The sequence below is a fragment of the Hypomesus transpacificus genome, unplaced genomic scaffold (genome assembly GCF_021917145.1).
Source record: "Hypomesus transpacificus isolate Combined female unplaced genomic scaffold, fHypTra1 scaffold_162, whole genome shotgun sequence".
Taxonomy (NCBI): domain Eukaryota; kingdom Metazoa; phylum Chordata; class Actinopteri; order Osmeriformes; family Osmeridae; genus Hypomesus; species Hypomesus transpacificus.
Window position 1 is genome coordinate 280,209 of NW_025813726.1, and position 15,491 is coordinate 295,699.

Genomic DNA, 15,491 nt, shown 5'->3' on the forward strand with positions numbered 1-15,491 from the left:
CTAAGCAGTCCTATAAAATCCACTTACTCTCACATATCGTTTGTGAAACGTTTAGCTGCAAAGCACAACAACCGTAGCCTTAAGCTTTCCTAAAAAGATGGGTGATCATGGGTCATTTGTGGACTGTAATGATACGTTTTTAATTATAATAAGTACTTGAGTATTGTCTGCTGTTTTATACTTGTAGTCCACTGCATCTTGGACACAAATATTGTACTTTTAATTTTAACTATATTTTGACTTTTTAAAAGATGCACAGTTTTGCTTTGTTTGAACACTGGGCTCAGACCCAGAGTGGCCTTCAGGAGAATCGGGAGAATTCCCGGTGGGCCGCTCTGCCCGCTCATAAATTGGACCAGCAGATCGCCTGCTTTCTCTTTGTTTTTTCACACACCGAATAAAACGATATGTGCTAAGTTTAAGTTACCATGTGACTGATAAGTAAGCTAATAGGCTACACTAGGTTTTAATTTCAATAAACGCATGATCGGACTGTGCATTAAAAAGTGCAGTTTTCAGTTGTCGCGCATGCTCTCTTTCTCAAACACAAGTGTGTGTACCAAGGTTGTAGCTTTATTTATTTATTGTTGTGGAGGGACAAGATTAAGCTGATGTGAAAATAATAAAATGGATGGGAAAAAGATGCCAGGAGGAACTGAAAAAGCCAGGTAAAAAAAGAAAGATCTGTCACTTAATAAATCTAGGTTCCTGCAAGGGTGGACAAGGGTGGTTTTCTCGAAAGCCCCGAATATTTCGGGTAAAAATTTGGGTTGTAATTTCCGGAAATATAACAACATGAGTCCAACGTAATGTTCATATTACATGAAGCTAAAAAAACTATTTTGCACTGAAATTTATGCAAAAATATGCACTATGCGCCCTCCCATTAACGTGAAGTTCTGATTTCATATCACATCAAAACCTTGCTTCGGTGCTAGGTTTGGGTTAAGTCCCGAATGTTCAACGTATGGCTCGGCCCCTTGTGGGGATGGGCTGGTTTGGGCCATTAAACTCCCGTGCTGAATATTGGTCCCAACTCCGGCCATGGCTGGGCTTATTCCTGTGGTGGCGTTAAAAACGCTTGTAGTGTGTAAGGGCATGATTAAACAATAACTACCGTAGTTTAAAAGTATTTTTGTGTTTGTTTTGTTAAAGCTATTCACATATTGGGATTCCCACGTACCATTTACCCATGCTACCCTGCCAAGACCTCTTGCCACCCCTTTGCCACCCCATGTAAAATGTTCTAGATCCGCCACTGTACAGTGTCACCTCAATATGGCTGAAGGAGATCAATCGCAAAACTGGCTGCAATTGTGCAAATGCGGCACCGCGCGTCCATGGGTTCTGAAATGGACACCTGCAAAATTAAAACTTTGCACAGTACCCTGTTCTCAAGGTAATTGTTGGACACTTGTTGCCCTACTATCCCACTATAAAACCACAATAAAGAAATACAGACAGACAAACACAGATATTCCGTGCATTATTATTTTAGTAGATCCTCTACACAAACGTTTAAACTGTCTCTGTTTTGGAAAGCCTGGTTATACCCTCCCTATCTGATGACAATCAAGACAGTCACATCAATCACACACCTAATTCCCATCTGCTACAAATCACAAAATAGACCTGGGACTAGGAATGGGCGATATAAACGATATGCAATATAAACGATACAAAATTGGCCTACGATAGAGATTTAAATGATATTGCACAATCGCGATAATGCATGTAGAACGCAATCTACCCGCAAAATTTAGAGAGACGAGCTGCAACGCATCATCGTATTCATCATCTTGAGTAGCTAAGGCTGAAAGCGAAAGCTGGAGAAAAAGACCGGTGCAACATCCATTATTTGGACTTGATTCAGATTTAAGCCGTCCGACAAGCAGCAGCAAACTACTGGGGAGGGTCATTACACAGAACGTTACACATAACCTTATAAATTAAATATATATGTATTATATCCTCTCCTACTCTTTCTTAAAAGCCTAACTAATCTATCTCTTTCTCTCCCTGACCCTGTCTTTCTGCTTGAGCAGCACTGGTTGAAAAATATTGTAACCAATTTCTGCATATATGCAGGTAGCAACGCTAGTGCTATGTATTTGGTCGGCTACATGACGCCGGGTAAGTAGGGCTTGTGAGACAGCTCACCAAAACAACGATGGGGAACCCACTTGTTTAGCAGATGAAGACATGTTTGTTGGTACCTATAGCGAAAATCACCTCAACTTTCCTAGACTTGTAGCTACGGTAGCCTACTAATGCTGAAGGCTCGCTGACATTGCATAGCGTCGTTGCTAGCGTGTGCTGACGTTATGACTGTGTGTGCGTGTGTATGTGAGAGACGCGTGAGTGACAAAGAGACAGAGGGAGAGCAGGGAAAGGAAATGCAGGTGAACTAATACGCTGCTTGTTAAAAAAATAATAACGAAACGCAATATGTGGCGGCCGGTGTTGATTCTGTGGCGCACCGCCACAAATTAGTCTATGTGTGGGGAAACACTGGGGTCTGTGTAACCTGTTCTGAAATGGTTCTATTATAATTTATATATCGTGATATATCTCGTTATCGCAAGAGGCTGCAATGTATATCGCAATATGGATTTTAGGCCATATCGCCCATCCCTACCTGGGACCAATCAATAATGGACCATAAATACAATATTGCTCTACTCATATGTGTTTTTACTCATGCCCCACCCCCTCCCCATCTCCTCCTTTATTATCCAGCTTTCCTTTCTACATCCAGACAACTCAAGGGTAATCTACTGAGATAACAGCCCAGAGCTCATCTGCCTGGAACATTATATTGTTATGCCTTCAAGTTAAACAACCAAACTTATTCAGTTGTTGGTGTGGTGTTTGAACTTTAGGATCCTCTCAAAGGATGTATGTAATTAATGTTACTTATAAGTAACATTAATTCCATAAATCCTTTCAAAAAAATTTATCCTAATCAGTGTGAAGGATTTGAATGAAAATGTAGTTTGGCTACATGATATTTCTACCTGTTTGAGCAACCCAGGCCTTGCCTGGGTGGCACCTGGGTCCTTCTCAAACAGGCCTCTCTTCCTGGACACCTCATCTAGCAGGAACAGGGTCCTCTGTGCCACATCAGGAGAACGCACCATATCTGACTTCTACAGAGAGAGGGGTAGGGAGGAGGGACATGAACAGAGAAATAAGTTTATGTCTCTTACAAGCACACATCCAATGAGCAGCACAGCTTTAATATTGTCAACAAAAGGTGTAATGCTGTGTGGTTGTGGGATATGTTGTACTGTTTGGTTTGATTCTGTGATGTCGTGTTTTTTTACTCTGAACTGTGAAAAGTTACACGCCACCATGTTACAGTTTTCTTGTTATGTGACGTCATGTAACAATGTGTTTAGTGTTGTGCTATGTAACTTTGTGTTTAGTGCTTGACATCCAACCTGGGCAGCATGAGCCAGTCTCTCCATCTTCTCCTGAATGGTGCGGGATGACACCCTCTGCCTGGAGCTGGAAGGAACATGACTGATATTCACCACCAACTACTTCTAACTACTTCATGTAACCCTCTTTAAGGGCAGAATAATAGTTGTAGAGCCACATATTTGTCAAGCTGTGCATGACTGAAAGTAAACATAGAATATGACAGGCAAGTGATACATGGTGCACAATAAAAGGACAGGAAATCAGATATAAAATGGTTAATCCACACTCACTTTCTCTGGAAAGGTGATGTCTTGCCTTCTTCCTGTTCCTGGTCCTAAGTAGGAGAAAGTATACACCTTCAGTATCTGCTTCATAAATCCAGATACTGTGATTCAAGTTTAATTGGCATTTCATCATGCTGTTACTCAAAATAAATGTTCTATATAGGATACTTACTTATGTTACCATTAATACACTATGCTAGTGATGTGAAGACATTACTTGAAGGGTAAAAGCATTATAGATAAAGCTGTTTCTCCAAAGATTGCCATAAAGGTATATTAGCACATTCTCAACTAATTTAAATGCACAAAGCAGATTTCTTTACAACTCAAGTATAAAATGGAGAATTAATTTCACGCAGCTTGTTATTTAATGTATTGTAATGTGTGGTTGCCAGTCTCACCGCGTTAGCTTCAAAGGCCTTGGAGGTGGTCCGCACACTCGCACTGATGGAGGGTAGCAGAGATATATTATAATTTCACCATGAGAAGAAATACTAACAAGTACTGCATTTTACAGTAGTAGCAGTTTGTGTGTGTGTGTGTGTGTGAATGTGTGTGTGTGCATGCACCTCCTCTGTAAAGGCATTATTTCTTCTTCTTGCTTTCTCAGCATCTGTGGAAGAGTAAGCATGAGGAGGAAAAAATGTATACGCACACATACATACTGTGCACTACATATCAACTTGGAAATGTTGAACTGATATGGACATTCCAGTCAATGTTCCAATGTCAGAAGTTGAACAGAGATAATAGTAAAAGCAGGTGACATTACAACAGGCAGTATGGCACTTAATATCTAAAGTTATTGCTGGGTTCAGGTGACACAAGCAAATAACCTAGACACTCCTTGAATGAGAGCATGTATGTATTTAGAGTTAAGTTGACAGTCAAATTAGGATAGGGAACAATCAGCATCCATTTTCTACGGTTAGAATCTTGTGTGTTTGTGTGTGTACTGGGTTTGGGTGTGCAGGGGTATGTGTGAGTGGGGTACACGTTATGTAGATATAGTGGATGAGTGGGCTTGTGCACTGATTATAACTACATTTGTGAAGTTGTGTGTTCTGTGTGCGTGCATGTGAGAGTAATCACCCTATAAGAGGCCGTCCTGGAGCTCTGTCTGACGAAGGCAGGATGGCTGTTAGAACTGTCCTGTGGTATGAATCAGACTTGTTACTGAGAGATCTCTTAACTTGTCAAATATACCAAGTACCATAATAATATATGTTACTCGCCAATAAGAGGAAATAGAGTGAAATGCAATGTGTGATTGCAACACAAGGGAATGTCATTATTTAATTAATTAGATTTGACAAAACGTGTGTGTGTCTGAGCAGCTTTTTTACTGGAGTTTGTCCATTTGGGGTTGGGCTCTGGGCCCCTCTAGGGAAGGGGCTCTGGGCAGGCAAGGGCTGCAGAGCTGACAATAGGGTTGGGGACTGAGGGCTCGTGGTAGTTGTAGGGTTGATCCTCTCAGTATGATTACAGCTGTTGTCAAAGCAGATGGACATAGAACTAGAGAGAGAGAGAGAGAGAGACAGAGAATACAGTAAGAAGCCATTGTAAAAACACGTGTAAACACGTGTAAAAACTTGTGTCTGGTCCTTCTTACCTGACAAACTTATGAGAACCTATTGGAGGTGGTTTGGTGCTTGAGTCTTTGTTTCTCAATGAGGAATCCTTTTCATGCTGTAAAAGCAGTGCAGAATTACAATTACATATGACAGACATAATCCCAATCAAGACAAGGACACACCTTACTTACACAACAGAGTATGGCTATGTTGGCAGAAATTATATGGCGCTATAAAAGATAACACTAACATGATAGCCTTTTACTTAAGTGCAAAGTATAAAAAACCACAACATTAAGATAAAGAGAACAGTGTTTGTGTATGTCAGTCGGTCTGTGCCAGCTTCTGTGAATATGCACCAGCCTTTACTGTTTGTATGTGCAAGTTTTTTTGTATTTTGTGTGCGTGTGTGTGCCTTCATGTCTGTGTGAATAAAGGTCAGAATTTGATGTGTGCAACTTCTTTTCTGGTCAAGGGGAAAGGTTCCCGTCTCTCCTGGTGGTGTAAAACCAGTAGATAATTAACAGCCAACAAACCCTGTGTGGTATAACAGCAGACAGTAGGCTGTACTTCTGTAGTGTAATAAGAATTTAACTGTTTATGAATACATGTCAAATGATTGTCAAGAAAATTACTAAGGCAGCTTTTCCCAATCCTGGTCCTTGGGACCCCATTTTTTAATGAATGGGTTGTTATCAAGTTTAGCAGAAACCTGATGACGACCCATTCATTTAAATCAGACATATTGGAAGAGGTAAATATCTAAAACATGCAGGGCAGAGAGGCCCAAGGACCAGTATTGGAAACCACTGAATAAAGGGACAGCAAAGACACTAGCAGAATAAAGAAAGCTTCCTAGATTGAACTTGATCTCTTGCAAGCACACAAACGCACACTATCTCCCTTCACACACCTGTGGATCGGTGCTGGTGGTTACCGTAGAGGCGTAGGCAGGACCGGAGCCATTCAAGGAAGTAGGTGCTGTCTGCGGAGGACTCTTCTCTTTCCTTATTGTCTCCTCCTCTGCCTCGTCCTCTTCTGCATCCAGGTCCCCCAAGATTTCCACCCTGACCTGCTGGCTCCCACCTACTTTCTCCTCCCCCTCCTTTTGTTGTCTCAGCGTCTCCACATGCCTCTTCCTCCTCTTCTCATCTCGGACACGCAGCATCTTCAGAAAGTCCAGCTGTATCTGCTCTGCACTACAACATTCTCACACAGACACAAGCCCATTCAAACAATGCAATAAATCATAAGAGAGCTTTCATTCTCTGTTACTGTACCTTCTTTATATACTTTTTTATTATTTGTGTTTTACAAAATGTCCTTTTAAAATGTATATATTTTATTAAGATAACATTTTCAAAAACACAGATAGAAATGTACACTTGTTAGTTATACATTATATAGTATCTTGACATATACACATAACACTAGTCAGAGACAGCATGACAGTTCTCCCTTGAAAATGGATCCTTAAGATATTTGGTATTTAGTTTCACAGTGAAAAAACACCAGAGCAATGTTTCAGTCTGCAGGTGAAAACTCTCTTTGAAGTTTTTCACCTGAGTGAGTGACCGTATGTATTCACTACAGAATTGAACTGAAACACTCCCAAGGATGAACTGAACACTGGGTAAGATATGTGAATGACTGAAGAGTATGCCTAGCCACAAGGAATATTCCACATGCTGCAGTCTCCTAACAGTTTTTCTCTTTACTTCATTCTTGAATGAGAATAATCATTTTCAAAACAAGTTCAAATCTCAAAGTAGTTTCTTGTGCACACCAAATTTTAATTTCCTATTCATTCAAAGCAATCCCTCATGTTATGGCACAATAATAACATGCACATGGCTTGTTGATGAGTTGATTCTCAGTGAATCTCTTCAAAATTACTAAACAACATGTGAGACTTCACAAGCAAAATTATCTATTCAATTTTCAAAATCTGATTACATATATTTGTCATATATGTTTATGACATGGAATGGCATGGAATAGTCTTAAGTACTGTGCTGAGGTACAATTTATAATAAATATATTTGTAAAATTTTTTAATACATGTTATGAGAACAGGCCAATGGCATTGACAGCTAAACTGAAATTGATGTCTGATTTTTAACACAAAACAGTTTCTCCTCTGACCTGCTTCGAGCCGCAGCACTGTCATTGCTGGAGATCTGCTCAGGAGTGCCTTCATTGGTGAGGCTGCCTTTGGGGGAGTGTCCAGGAGAAAGCTCATCAGGGTCAGCAGTGCTGGTAGAGCTCCTAACCCTCCGCCTCTTCTCCCTTTCTACCTCCTCCTCGTCCTCCATCGTCCACTGGCGGGTCAGGCTAGGGTGCACGAACATACAAATATTCACAATATTAATACTCAGACACACTCACATTCTCTACATCTTCATCTAATCACTGCCTTAAGTACATTACACACAGTACTAGAATAGTAAGAGTAAGATAGACTTTCACTGGTGCTAAGTAAAAACTCTTAGTTTGCTATTTGTCTTTGGCAAACTGGAAATATTGATCGTTCTGGTTGCAAACAAGGAACTGTTACATATAATCTGTATAACTAGCTCACCTGGGAAATAACGATCAGAAACGCAAAGACTGATGTCCATAAAATCACTTCACGCTTGGGAGAAGCCCAGCCCTGATAGCTGACAGCAAGTTCTCTTCACAAATGTCATGGAAAGAGACTGGACCATGGCCAAGACATAATTGTGCAGGTAGATTGAACATAGTCCGCTCACATGAAATCAACCATTGTCAACCGTAGTTCAAGTCTAGACAAGTTTAATTCTCAGTGCATCTGTATAGCGTCAATCAAATGTTACCCACGTCAATCAAATGTTGTCGTGTAGCCTACCGAGTCTTCAGAAAGTCTACCGCGTGATAAGACAATTACAGTCTACTTCAGACATAAAAGAAAATAATGTACAAATAATGGATAAAGAAACAGGTTTCCATTCGTTGTCAAGTGCATGTTCAAAGTTTCAACGGTCTATTAAAAATGTTTTATGCTAACCTTACCTGGTAAGAGCTGACCAGCTTTTCCTGCTCAATGACATTTCAGAAAAAACTCCGAACGGTAAAAGTATTATAAGTAAAGGTGAGCGATGCACTTGACTCAAGAGCAAAAAAAAAGACAACTGCCACAGCAGTAATCATAACTTAAATGTGAGGTCCACCTTTAGCCGCTGCGAAGAAATATCACATGATTACAGCGGAGGTAGGACTACCTTGGGGGGGGGGGGGGGGGGGGGGGGGGGGGGCGGAACTATGTGGCCATTCTATAGTTATGATCGAAGTGCAATTCTAATCGCTCAAATATACAGCAGCTTTAAAATAAATCATCTTTCTGAAAAGTTCAATTACAGTTAGGGCCTAATGTTGATGCTTGAATTTGGATCCAACCCATCACTGGAGACGAATAAAATGCAATGTTGACATTTGGAGGAACCAAATATAGGCTATCGAAAAAGATTAGCCTATATATTTTAATTAGATAATGCACACCCACACTTTTTTGGGTTAGGGTTTAGGGTCATTTTATCTGCTTTGAAGACAGCTATGGTCCGCATTCATCTTCAGCATGCAATTTTGCACTTTTTCATGCAGGCCATGTTGTTATTGGCCAACAGTCATCAATTATCTGAGACATACTGGTTAAAACAGTCGATCACGAGCAGCTTTAGCTATAGACCAATTATCACCCTACGTCACACAACTGTCAAGCAGTCTCAAGTGCGCATGTCAGTTGCAAAAGACATTTACATTTAGTCATTTAGCAGACGCTCTTATCCAGAGCGACTTACAATAGGTACAGGGACATTCCCCCCGAGGCAAGTAGGGTGAAGTGCCTTGCCCAAGGACACAACGTCATTTGGCACGGCGGGGAATCGATCCAACAACCTTCTGATTACCAGCCCGACTCCCTCACCGCTCAGCCATCTGACTCCCCAAAGATGAATTTCTCCCCGGTATATTACACTTGGAGTGTCAATCAGGTCATCATACATCTCTGGCCACTGGATTGCAGGGCTTGATATTAACTTTTTGAAGCTCTTGGCCTTTGGACAAATACATTTACGTTTCACTTGTCTATGCCCAAAAGTCACTTGACCCCGATACCCCGAAACAGCCTGACCAAGTCATCGGACAAAACTAGCCTGGCTAACGGAGGTCGCTTTCTCAGGCAAATGACAAATTAAACAGGCTTGGTTAAAGGAATCCGAGATGCTGGCTATCTTCATCAGGCTCGTATCTACATTAGGCAGTTCCTCCCTGACGTTTATGGTGTAGAATGGAGTGAAATACTACATTGTGCACACTGCCAGTGAGCGAGTCTGACTGAGGCTAATGTCAAAACAGTGTAACAGGGATGCAGACTCACTCAGATTGCCAGTTTAAATAAATCAGAAAAACAACCGGACCAGCTGGCTAAAAGCAGAATTCCCATATCTCTTGAAAGCTGCCCTGCTCGACTTTTTAAACGTAAAATTGACTGTAAAACTGTAAAATTATGAACTTTGTGACATGACGTGAAGACATGGTTGCCGCTCGACTATGTGGTCTGTACCGGGCGACATTCTCACTCAAATTTCAAGACCTTCGTGACCCAAATCAAAATTCTGATGCGACAGATTAATGGATAATCGCTCTCTCTTTTAAAGCCTGTCCTCCTCGACCTTTTTGGTCTTTTTAAATCTAACTATTTGTATTATCCGTGTGGTCCTTTTGCCATAAAAAATGCTATCCTTTCTCGGTTTTCTGCAGCCACATTGCGCGCGCATCCCGAATGTTTACATTCAAATAATTGGTCTATAGTGGAGAACTCTGGAGACCACGCAAGTCATCTGACGTTTACGCATGCTTTACGGTTGCCAATAGGTGTGTTTGACTTCATGCAGCGCCGGCGTCGCCTGCAGCCACGAATATGTGAATATTGTAGGAGTGAAATGTATTACTGTTCTCTGCAGTGACAGGAAATACAGTGGTGTTACTGCCACCACCCACTGTCGTCCCACTGTGCCATACAGAGGTAACAGTGAAACTAATAGTCATAAGCCAGTATGTATGCCATATGTGGTTGCTGAATATTGATCAAATATGCCATTCACTTTCTCAGGTGGAGGCCCTAGATGAGGAAACTCTGTCAGCCTGCTCAGAGAACGCTTTAGGGGTACGCTTTTCAGTTTTTTACCACTTCCAACAAAAATGCTGAGCGTGTGTGAACGTGTGCCTGTGATTGAAGTGTCTGTAATGACTTGCTAATGGTGGTGGTCAGAACATGAGACACAAGTCCTTAAATTGCTCATTTCAAATATGGCTCAATTGATTACATTGCTTTGGTGTTAAACTCAGCAGGAAGAGGAACTTTTTTATACCTTTTTTGTGGCTTGTCCCAAAGATTTATTTTGTGCCTTAGTCCTTTGAGGGGGTTTTCAACATTTCTTTCTTTCAACGTTCTATTTATTTTTTGTGAAAATTGAAATAAATGTAAAAAAACATCAACATTCAATGAAAGTAGTGAAATTATTTATTTAACTTGTGAAGAGCATTGCAAAGTACCATACACATTGTTCTTTTTGGTTTGAAATGTTTTGGTTGAAAGAAACCCCAATTTCTGATATGGAAATTATTAGAAAATGGGTCAAAGCAACCCAAGGACAAAGGGGTCAAGGGGAGACAACCCAGTGAATAGGAATAACATAACATGAAACCTCCCTAGTTGATAATTGGGTCAAATATTGTTTTCAATACTAGCTTCCTGTAAATGTATGTTTCAATGAGCAAATGATGCATTAAGTTGTAAAATATGATGTAATTTGCATACATTTCCAGCATGGAAATCAGAACATTGGATGAAGACAGAATGCAAATCCTTGTTTCATTTTGTCACCATAATTAAGAGTCCAAAGTTTCTACAGAGGGCACTCTGGATATCTTTCATCACGCCATAATCCAAATATGGTGGCAACATTAAATACATTTATATTTAGTCATTTAGCAGACGCTCTTATCCAGAGCAACTTACAGCAAGTACAGGGACATTCCCCCAGGGCAAGTAGGGTGAAGTGCCTTGTCCAAGGACACAAATAAAATCTACATAGCTCAAATGCTATGGAAAAGGTAAAGAATGCCGCTACATGACTAAATGTAAAGAAAAATTGCTTAGCCTGTCTCCCCTTAAACAAAAAACTGCCGCGTTATAGCGTCTCTCACGGCCCTGCCAGTAGGGTAGTCGAGGGTGATGGGGTCTACCACATCTGGGGGTTGCTGGCTGATAGGTGGGGCTCTCTCCCTTCTTATGGAGGCCACATTGTGGAGCACGGCACAGGCTGTCACCACTTGACAAGCCCGGTCTGGGGCAACTCGGAGGCCACGCAGGCAATTGAAGCGTGCTTTGAGGATGCCAAAGGTCATCTCAATCTTGACCCTTGTCCTGCTAAGGGCCACATTGAAAGCAGTCTGTGGCCGTGTGTTTGGGTCAGGATAGGGGGTCATCAAAAAGGGCTGGCAGGCGTGCCTTCGGTCCCCTACCAGCAATCCACTGAAGAGCCCTGAAGAAAAAATTAATATTAGCATAATCGCTATAGCAAAATGTTACTTACAATTGCCATACCTTGCTCTAGTCTGTGGCACAGTGCAGACTCCCTAAAGATCCGGGAGTCATGGACTGACCCAGGCCACTTTGCCTCAATGCTGGTCACCAAGCACTGGTGGTCACAAGTCATCTGCAAAATAATCTTGTGTTAAAATCCATCCACATAACAGCATTAACGTGAGGGATACATCAATGTGAATTAGAAGGACTCCTCCTTTATCAGTATGACCAAACATGTGTAGCCTGTCCTTTATGCTTTACCTGAACGTTGATGCTGTGGAGTGACCTGCGATTTATAAAGTCGCCTTCATTCTCCCCCAGCGATGTAGCAATGGGGATATGGGTGCAATCGATTGCCTCAATCACCCTTGGGAAGCCTAAAGAGTATGATGAATTTCATATGCAATATTATTATAAGTGCTGTCAAACGATTAAAATATTTAATCGCGATTAATCGCATTAATGTAATAGTTAACTCGCGATTAATCAATTAATCGCACATTTTTATCTATTCTAAATGTCCCTTGATTTCTTTTTGTCCCATTCTTTTTTCAAATTTTAAAGCTCTTAATAACATGGAAAAGTGGTTCGGATTGCTTCGTGCAAATATTTTTTTTATTGAAAACAACATTGCAATCGCCTGGCTTTGACGAGGGGGCGGAGAATTCGCATGAATTGCATCAGCTGTGTGCTTGGCCATCAAGTGGTATTTCAGACTGGACGTGCTGCGATGATAGCTCAGTTAACAACGACAAAACACACAGATCACTTTGGTCTTGTCAATGGAACCATTTGGCAACTTTTTGGCAAGTAAACTTTCCATTCAGAATCTTATTGGCATCCATTTCGGCGTCTCGCGCTCGCCATCCACTCAAAACGTAACGTTAGCCTACTACCAGAGAATGTCTAATATCCGTAAATGGGCTCTGCTACTACTATTTAGCCGGCTCGCAAGCCAAACAAGTGTGTGTGGCGTGCCTGTTGTTTTATTTCCGGTCTAGCTAGATCCGGTGTGGTGTTGTAGTCTTTCTAACGTCGGTAATTGTTGCACAGCATGTGAAAAAAACGACAAAGTTTGCTAGGTCAAAAAGAGCGTTAATCGCGCAATAAAAAAATTGACGCCGTTAATTTGGGTTTGCGGTAACGCCGTTAATAATGCGTTAAACTGACAGCACTAATTATTATATATATATTTCATATGCAATATTATTTATAGGTGACGTTTAAATTTAAGTGAATATTTACCTGCTATTTCATAAAAGCCCTCTTTTATTGTCTGCGTGGGCAGGTGCCCTGGGAACACAACAAATGTGTCCACGTGTGCCGTTAAAGCAAGCACCACCTTGCGAATAGCGAGGCAGACCGTGTTCTTGCTTATATTCTCCGCATCACCCACACTGTACATGAAAGTACCTGTTGCGAAATACCGCAACGCTACGCATACAGTCTGTGGGACTGTGAGCGCACGGCTTCGATGTGTCGCATTTGCAACATACGGCTCAAGAAGCTGGCACAGATAGGTCATTCCCTTAGCTGAAAATCTATATCTTTCATAAAGATGGTCATCGTGGAATGCCAACGGGTTCTGCCGGTCTCTAAAAGTTCTGGCTCTTCTGAGCGCACCTCTCACTATCCGCGCACCAACCTCCACGGGGTCTTCTACGAACGGTGACGCCATTATCCTCTCAAGAATGAGTTAGTGGGCGGGGTTTTTATACCGGTTGATCTCTGATCTCAAACTTATCCTGCTCCCGACCAGGTTAGCCGTTCAGCATGTGTTACTATGGCGATCTACCCCGGTAACAAGTGATCCACCGTCGTAGTACAGAAAACCCTGGGTTATACCTGAAGTTACCTCGCTAACGCCAAATCTTGATTCGTAGTACAGGCCCCTGGTGTTCCCTATTGTCTTCTGTATTTAACCTCTGTTCTGGCAGTTGCCAGATCGTTTTGTGTCTCACAGTTGTTTCCAGCGTTCAGTGTTACTAAGTATTCCTGTTTCTAGATCTCGTTTTTTCTGTCTTCACTGTTTTGATCTCTACCTGTTTAGCCTCCCGACCACGAATCTGCCTGTCCCAGTGTACCTCTGCTATTCGGCCCGATACCAACCTCTGACCGCCCACTGACCACAAACTTGCCTGCCATTGTACAGTGTGTCAGTGTACCCCTGCCATTCGACCCTGATATCGACCGCCCACATTACCTCCCTCATCTTTGATCTCCATGCATCGTCCTTTCCCACTGAACAGTCTAGAGTTGCATATCTCATTGCCCTGATGTCCGGGAAAGCTCTGGACTGGGCTACCGCTGTCATGGAACAGCCTTCACCCATCTGTCATAGCCTGGAGGCATTTACTACATAGCTAAAAAAGGCTATGTAGTAAGGCAGCACATCAACCGTTGCTGCTAAAACAAGGGTCGCCGACTCTGCGATTGGGTTCCAAACCCTCGCTGCAGACAGTTTGTGGAATCCCGAGTCCTCATTCGATGCTTTCCTCTTTGATTGATTATGCGTTTATTTGAAAAGGGACAGTGTACATTGATAAACATGTTAAATTATAAATGCACCGGAATTAGCTAGTTTAGCTAGTTTTCATCCGTTGTCCGCATGATAGAGAGATACGGAAATAAAATAAAGAAATAATAAAATAAATTATATTATTAAAATGTATAATAATAAAAAATAATAAAAAAGATAAGCAAGAGTTTGACAAAACAGTGCAGGATTCGGATTATCCGGCCTGTTAAGGATGAGCTCGAGATACACCCTTGGACTAGGATTTGCTTATCACACTTGCTACACGGATTAGCAGCAGGCTACGAGACCGCAACATGGAGAGGAGGTCTCATTGCCCCGCTCCGACACTGCCGATGCATCGTGGAAGCACAGACCGAATGCCTCAAGAGTTCTCTGCCAAATCGTTCCGGGGTCCTCTGAGAGCGGCTGGTCCCGACCCTTCGGAGCTCATGCAACTGGGTAGAGCCCGATTGACACCCGAGGAACGGCAAAGGAGAGTTGCGAGCTGCACCTGTCTCTACTGTGGTGAAGATATGGGTGAGCCAAATATAGATTTTTTCTCCTGTTCGTTTGCCTTTTCATGCCACTGTCCTGTGGGATCACAATCACTTGGTGTAAACGCTTTTATAGACTCTGGGGCAGATGAGTGTTTTATGGATTCTGCTCTTCTCAAACAACTGGTAATACCTACTTGCCCTCTCCAGACACCCAATGAAGCAACGGCCTTGGACGGTCATTCTGTCGGTCGTATAGCTCAAATGTCCCTGTCTCCCTAGTTTTATCTGGAAATCACGTGAGGAAATACAGTTTCTACCCCTGAGTTCCCACCAGGTTCCGTTGGTGGTAGGCCTTTCCTGGCTGGTCAAACATAAACCCCACATTGACTGGTCCTCGGGTTCCATCGCTGGTTGGAGCCCCTTTTGTCTGGCTAATTGTTTGAAGTCTGCCCCACAGGTCCTGAATAGTAGTGTCCCGTCTTCCCCTTGTAACATTGACGTTTCATCTGTTCCAATGCCATACTGGGGCTTAAAGGAGGTGTTCAACAAGGCTCGTGCTACCTCCCTTCCACTCCATCAACC

The 15,491-nt window shown here is 42.1% G+C and overlaps 2 protein-coding genes across 4 annotated transcripts in view; both read right to left on the reverse strand.

Moving 5' to 3' along the window:
* The window catches only part of lad1 (ladinin), a 32,185-nt gene extending 23,680 nt beyond the window's left edge, over positions 1 to 8,505 (reverse strand). The window contains exons 1-11 of one of the 3 annotated variants that reach the window (XM_047051640.1): positions 8,318 to 8,505; positions 7,430 to 7,618; positions 6,222 to 6,483; positions 5,323 to 5,399; positions 5,057 to 5,225; positions 4,803 to 4,862; positions 4,280 to 4,323; positions 4,112 to 4,154; positions 3,717 to 3,760; positions 3,444 to 3,510; positions 3,018 to 3,149 (exon numbers count right to left, since the gene is read on the reverse strand). In XM_047051640.1, the coding sequence (XP_046907596.1) occupies positions 3,018 to 3,149; positions 3,444 to 3,510; positions 3,717 to 3,760; positions 4,112 to 4,154; positions 4,280 to 4,323; positions 4,803 to 4,862; positions 5,057 to 5,225; positions 5,323 to 5,399; positions 6,222 to 6,483; positions 7,430 to 7,618; positions 8,318 to 8,355 (1,125 nt within the window). In that variant the 5' untranslated portion in view covers positions 8,356 to 8,505. Of the gene's footprint in view, positions 1 to 3,017; positions 3,150 to 3,443; positions 3,511 to 3,716; positions 3,761 to 4,111; positions 4,155 to 4,279; positions 4,324 to 4,802; positions 4,863 to 5,056; positions 5,226 to 5,322; positions 5,400 to 6,197; positions 6,484 to 7,429; positions 7,619 to 7,865; positions 8,036 to 8,317 lie in introns of those variants that run through there. The other 2 variants (XM_047051639.1, XM_047051641.1) reach the window with 2 other exon arrangements.
* Positions 8,506 to 11,467: 2,962 nt separating this feature from the next.
* On the reverse strand, positions 11,468 to 13,660 carry LOC124489032 (putative nuclease HARBI1). The gene is made up of 4 exons (XM_047051648.1): positions 13,140 to 13,660; positions 12,156 to 12,271; positions 11,913 to 12,024; positions 11,468 to 11,850 (listed from the first exon to the last, which is right to left on the reverse strand). The coding sequence occupies exons 1-4, from the start codon at positions 13,570 to 13,572 to the stop codon at positions 11,477 to 11,479; spliced, it is 1,035 nt and encodes a 344-aa protein (XP_046907604.1). The 5' UTR covers positions 13,573 to 13,660; the 3' UTR covers positions 11,468 to 11,476.
* Positions 13,661 to 15,491: the final 1,831 nt, after the last annotated feature.

Excerpts from the sequence above, each read along its gene's own strand:
- LOC124489032 (XM_047051648.1), bottom strand. The coding sequence starts at position 13,572 with ATGGCGTCACCGTTCGTAGAAGACCCCGTGGAGGTTGGTGCGCGGATA. Across the intron at positions 12,272-13,139 it reads GGGCTTTTATGAAATAGCAG|GCTTCCCAAGGGTGATTGAG; the intron begins GTAAATATTCAC and ends CATACTCTTTAG. Across the intron at positions 11,851-11,912 it reads GTGCCACAGACTAGAGCAAG|GGCTCTTCAGTGGATTGCTG; the intron begins GTATGGCAATTG and ends TTTTTTCTTCAG.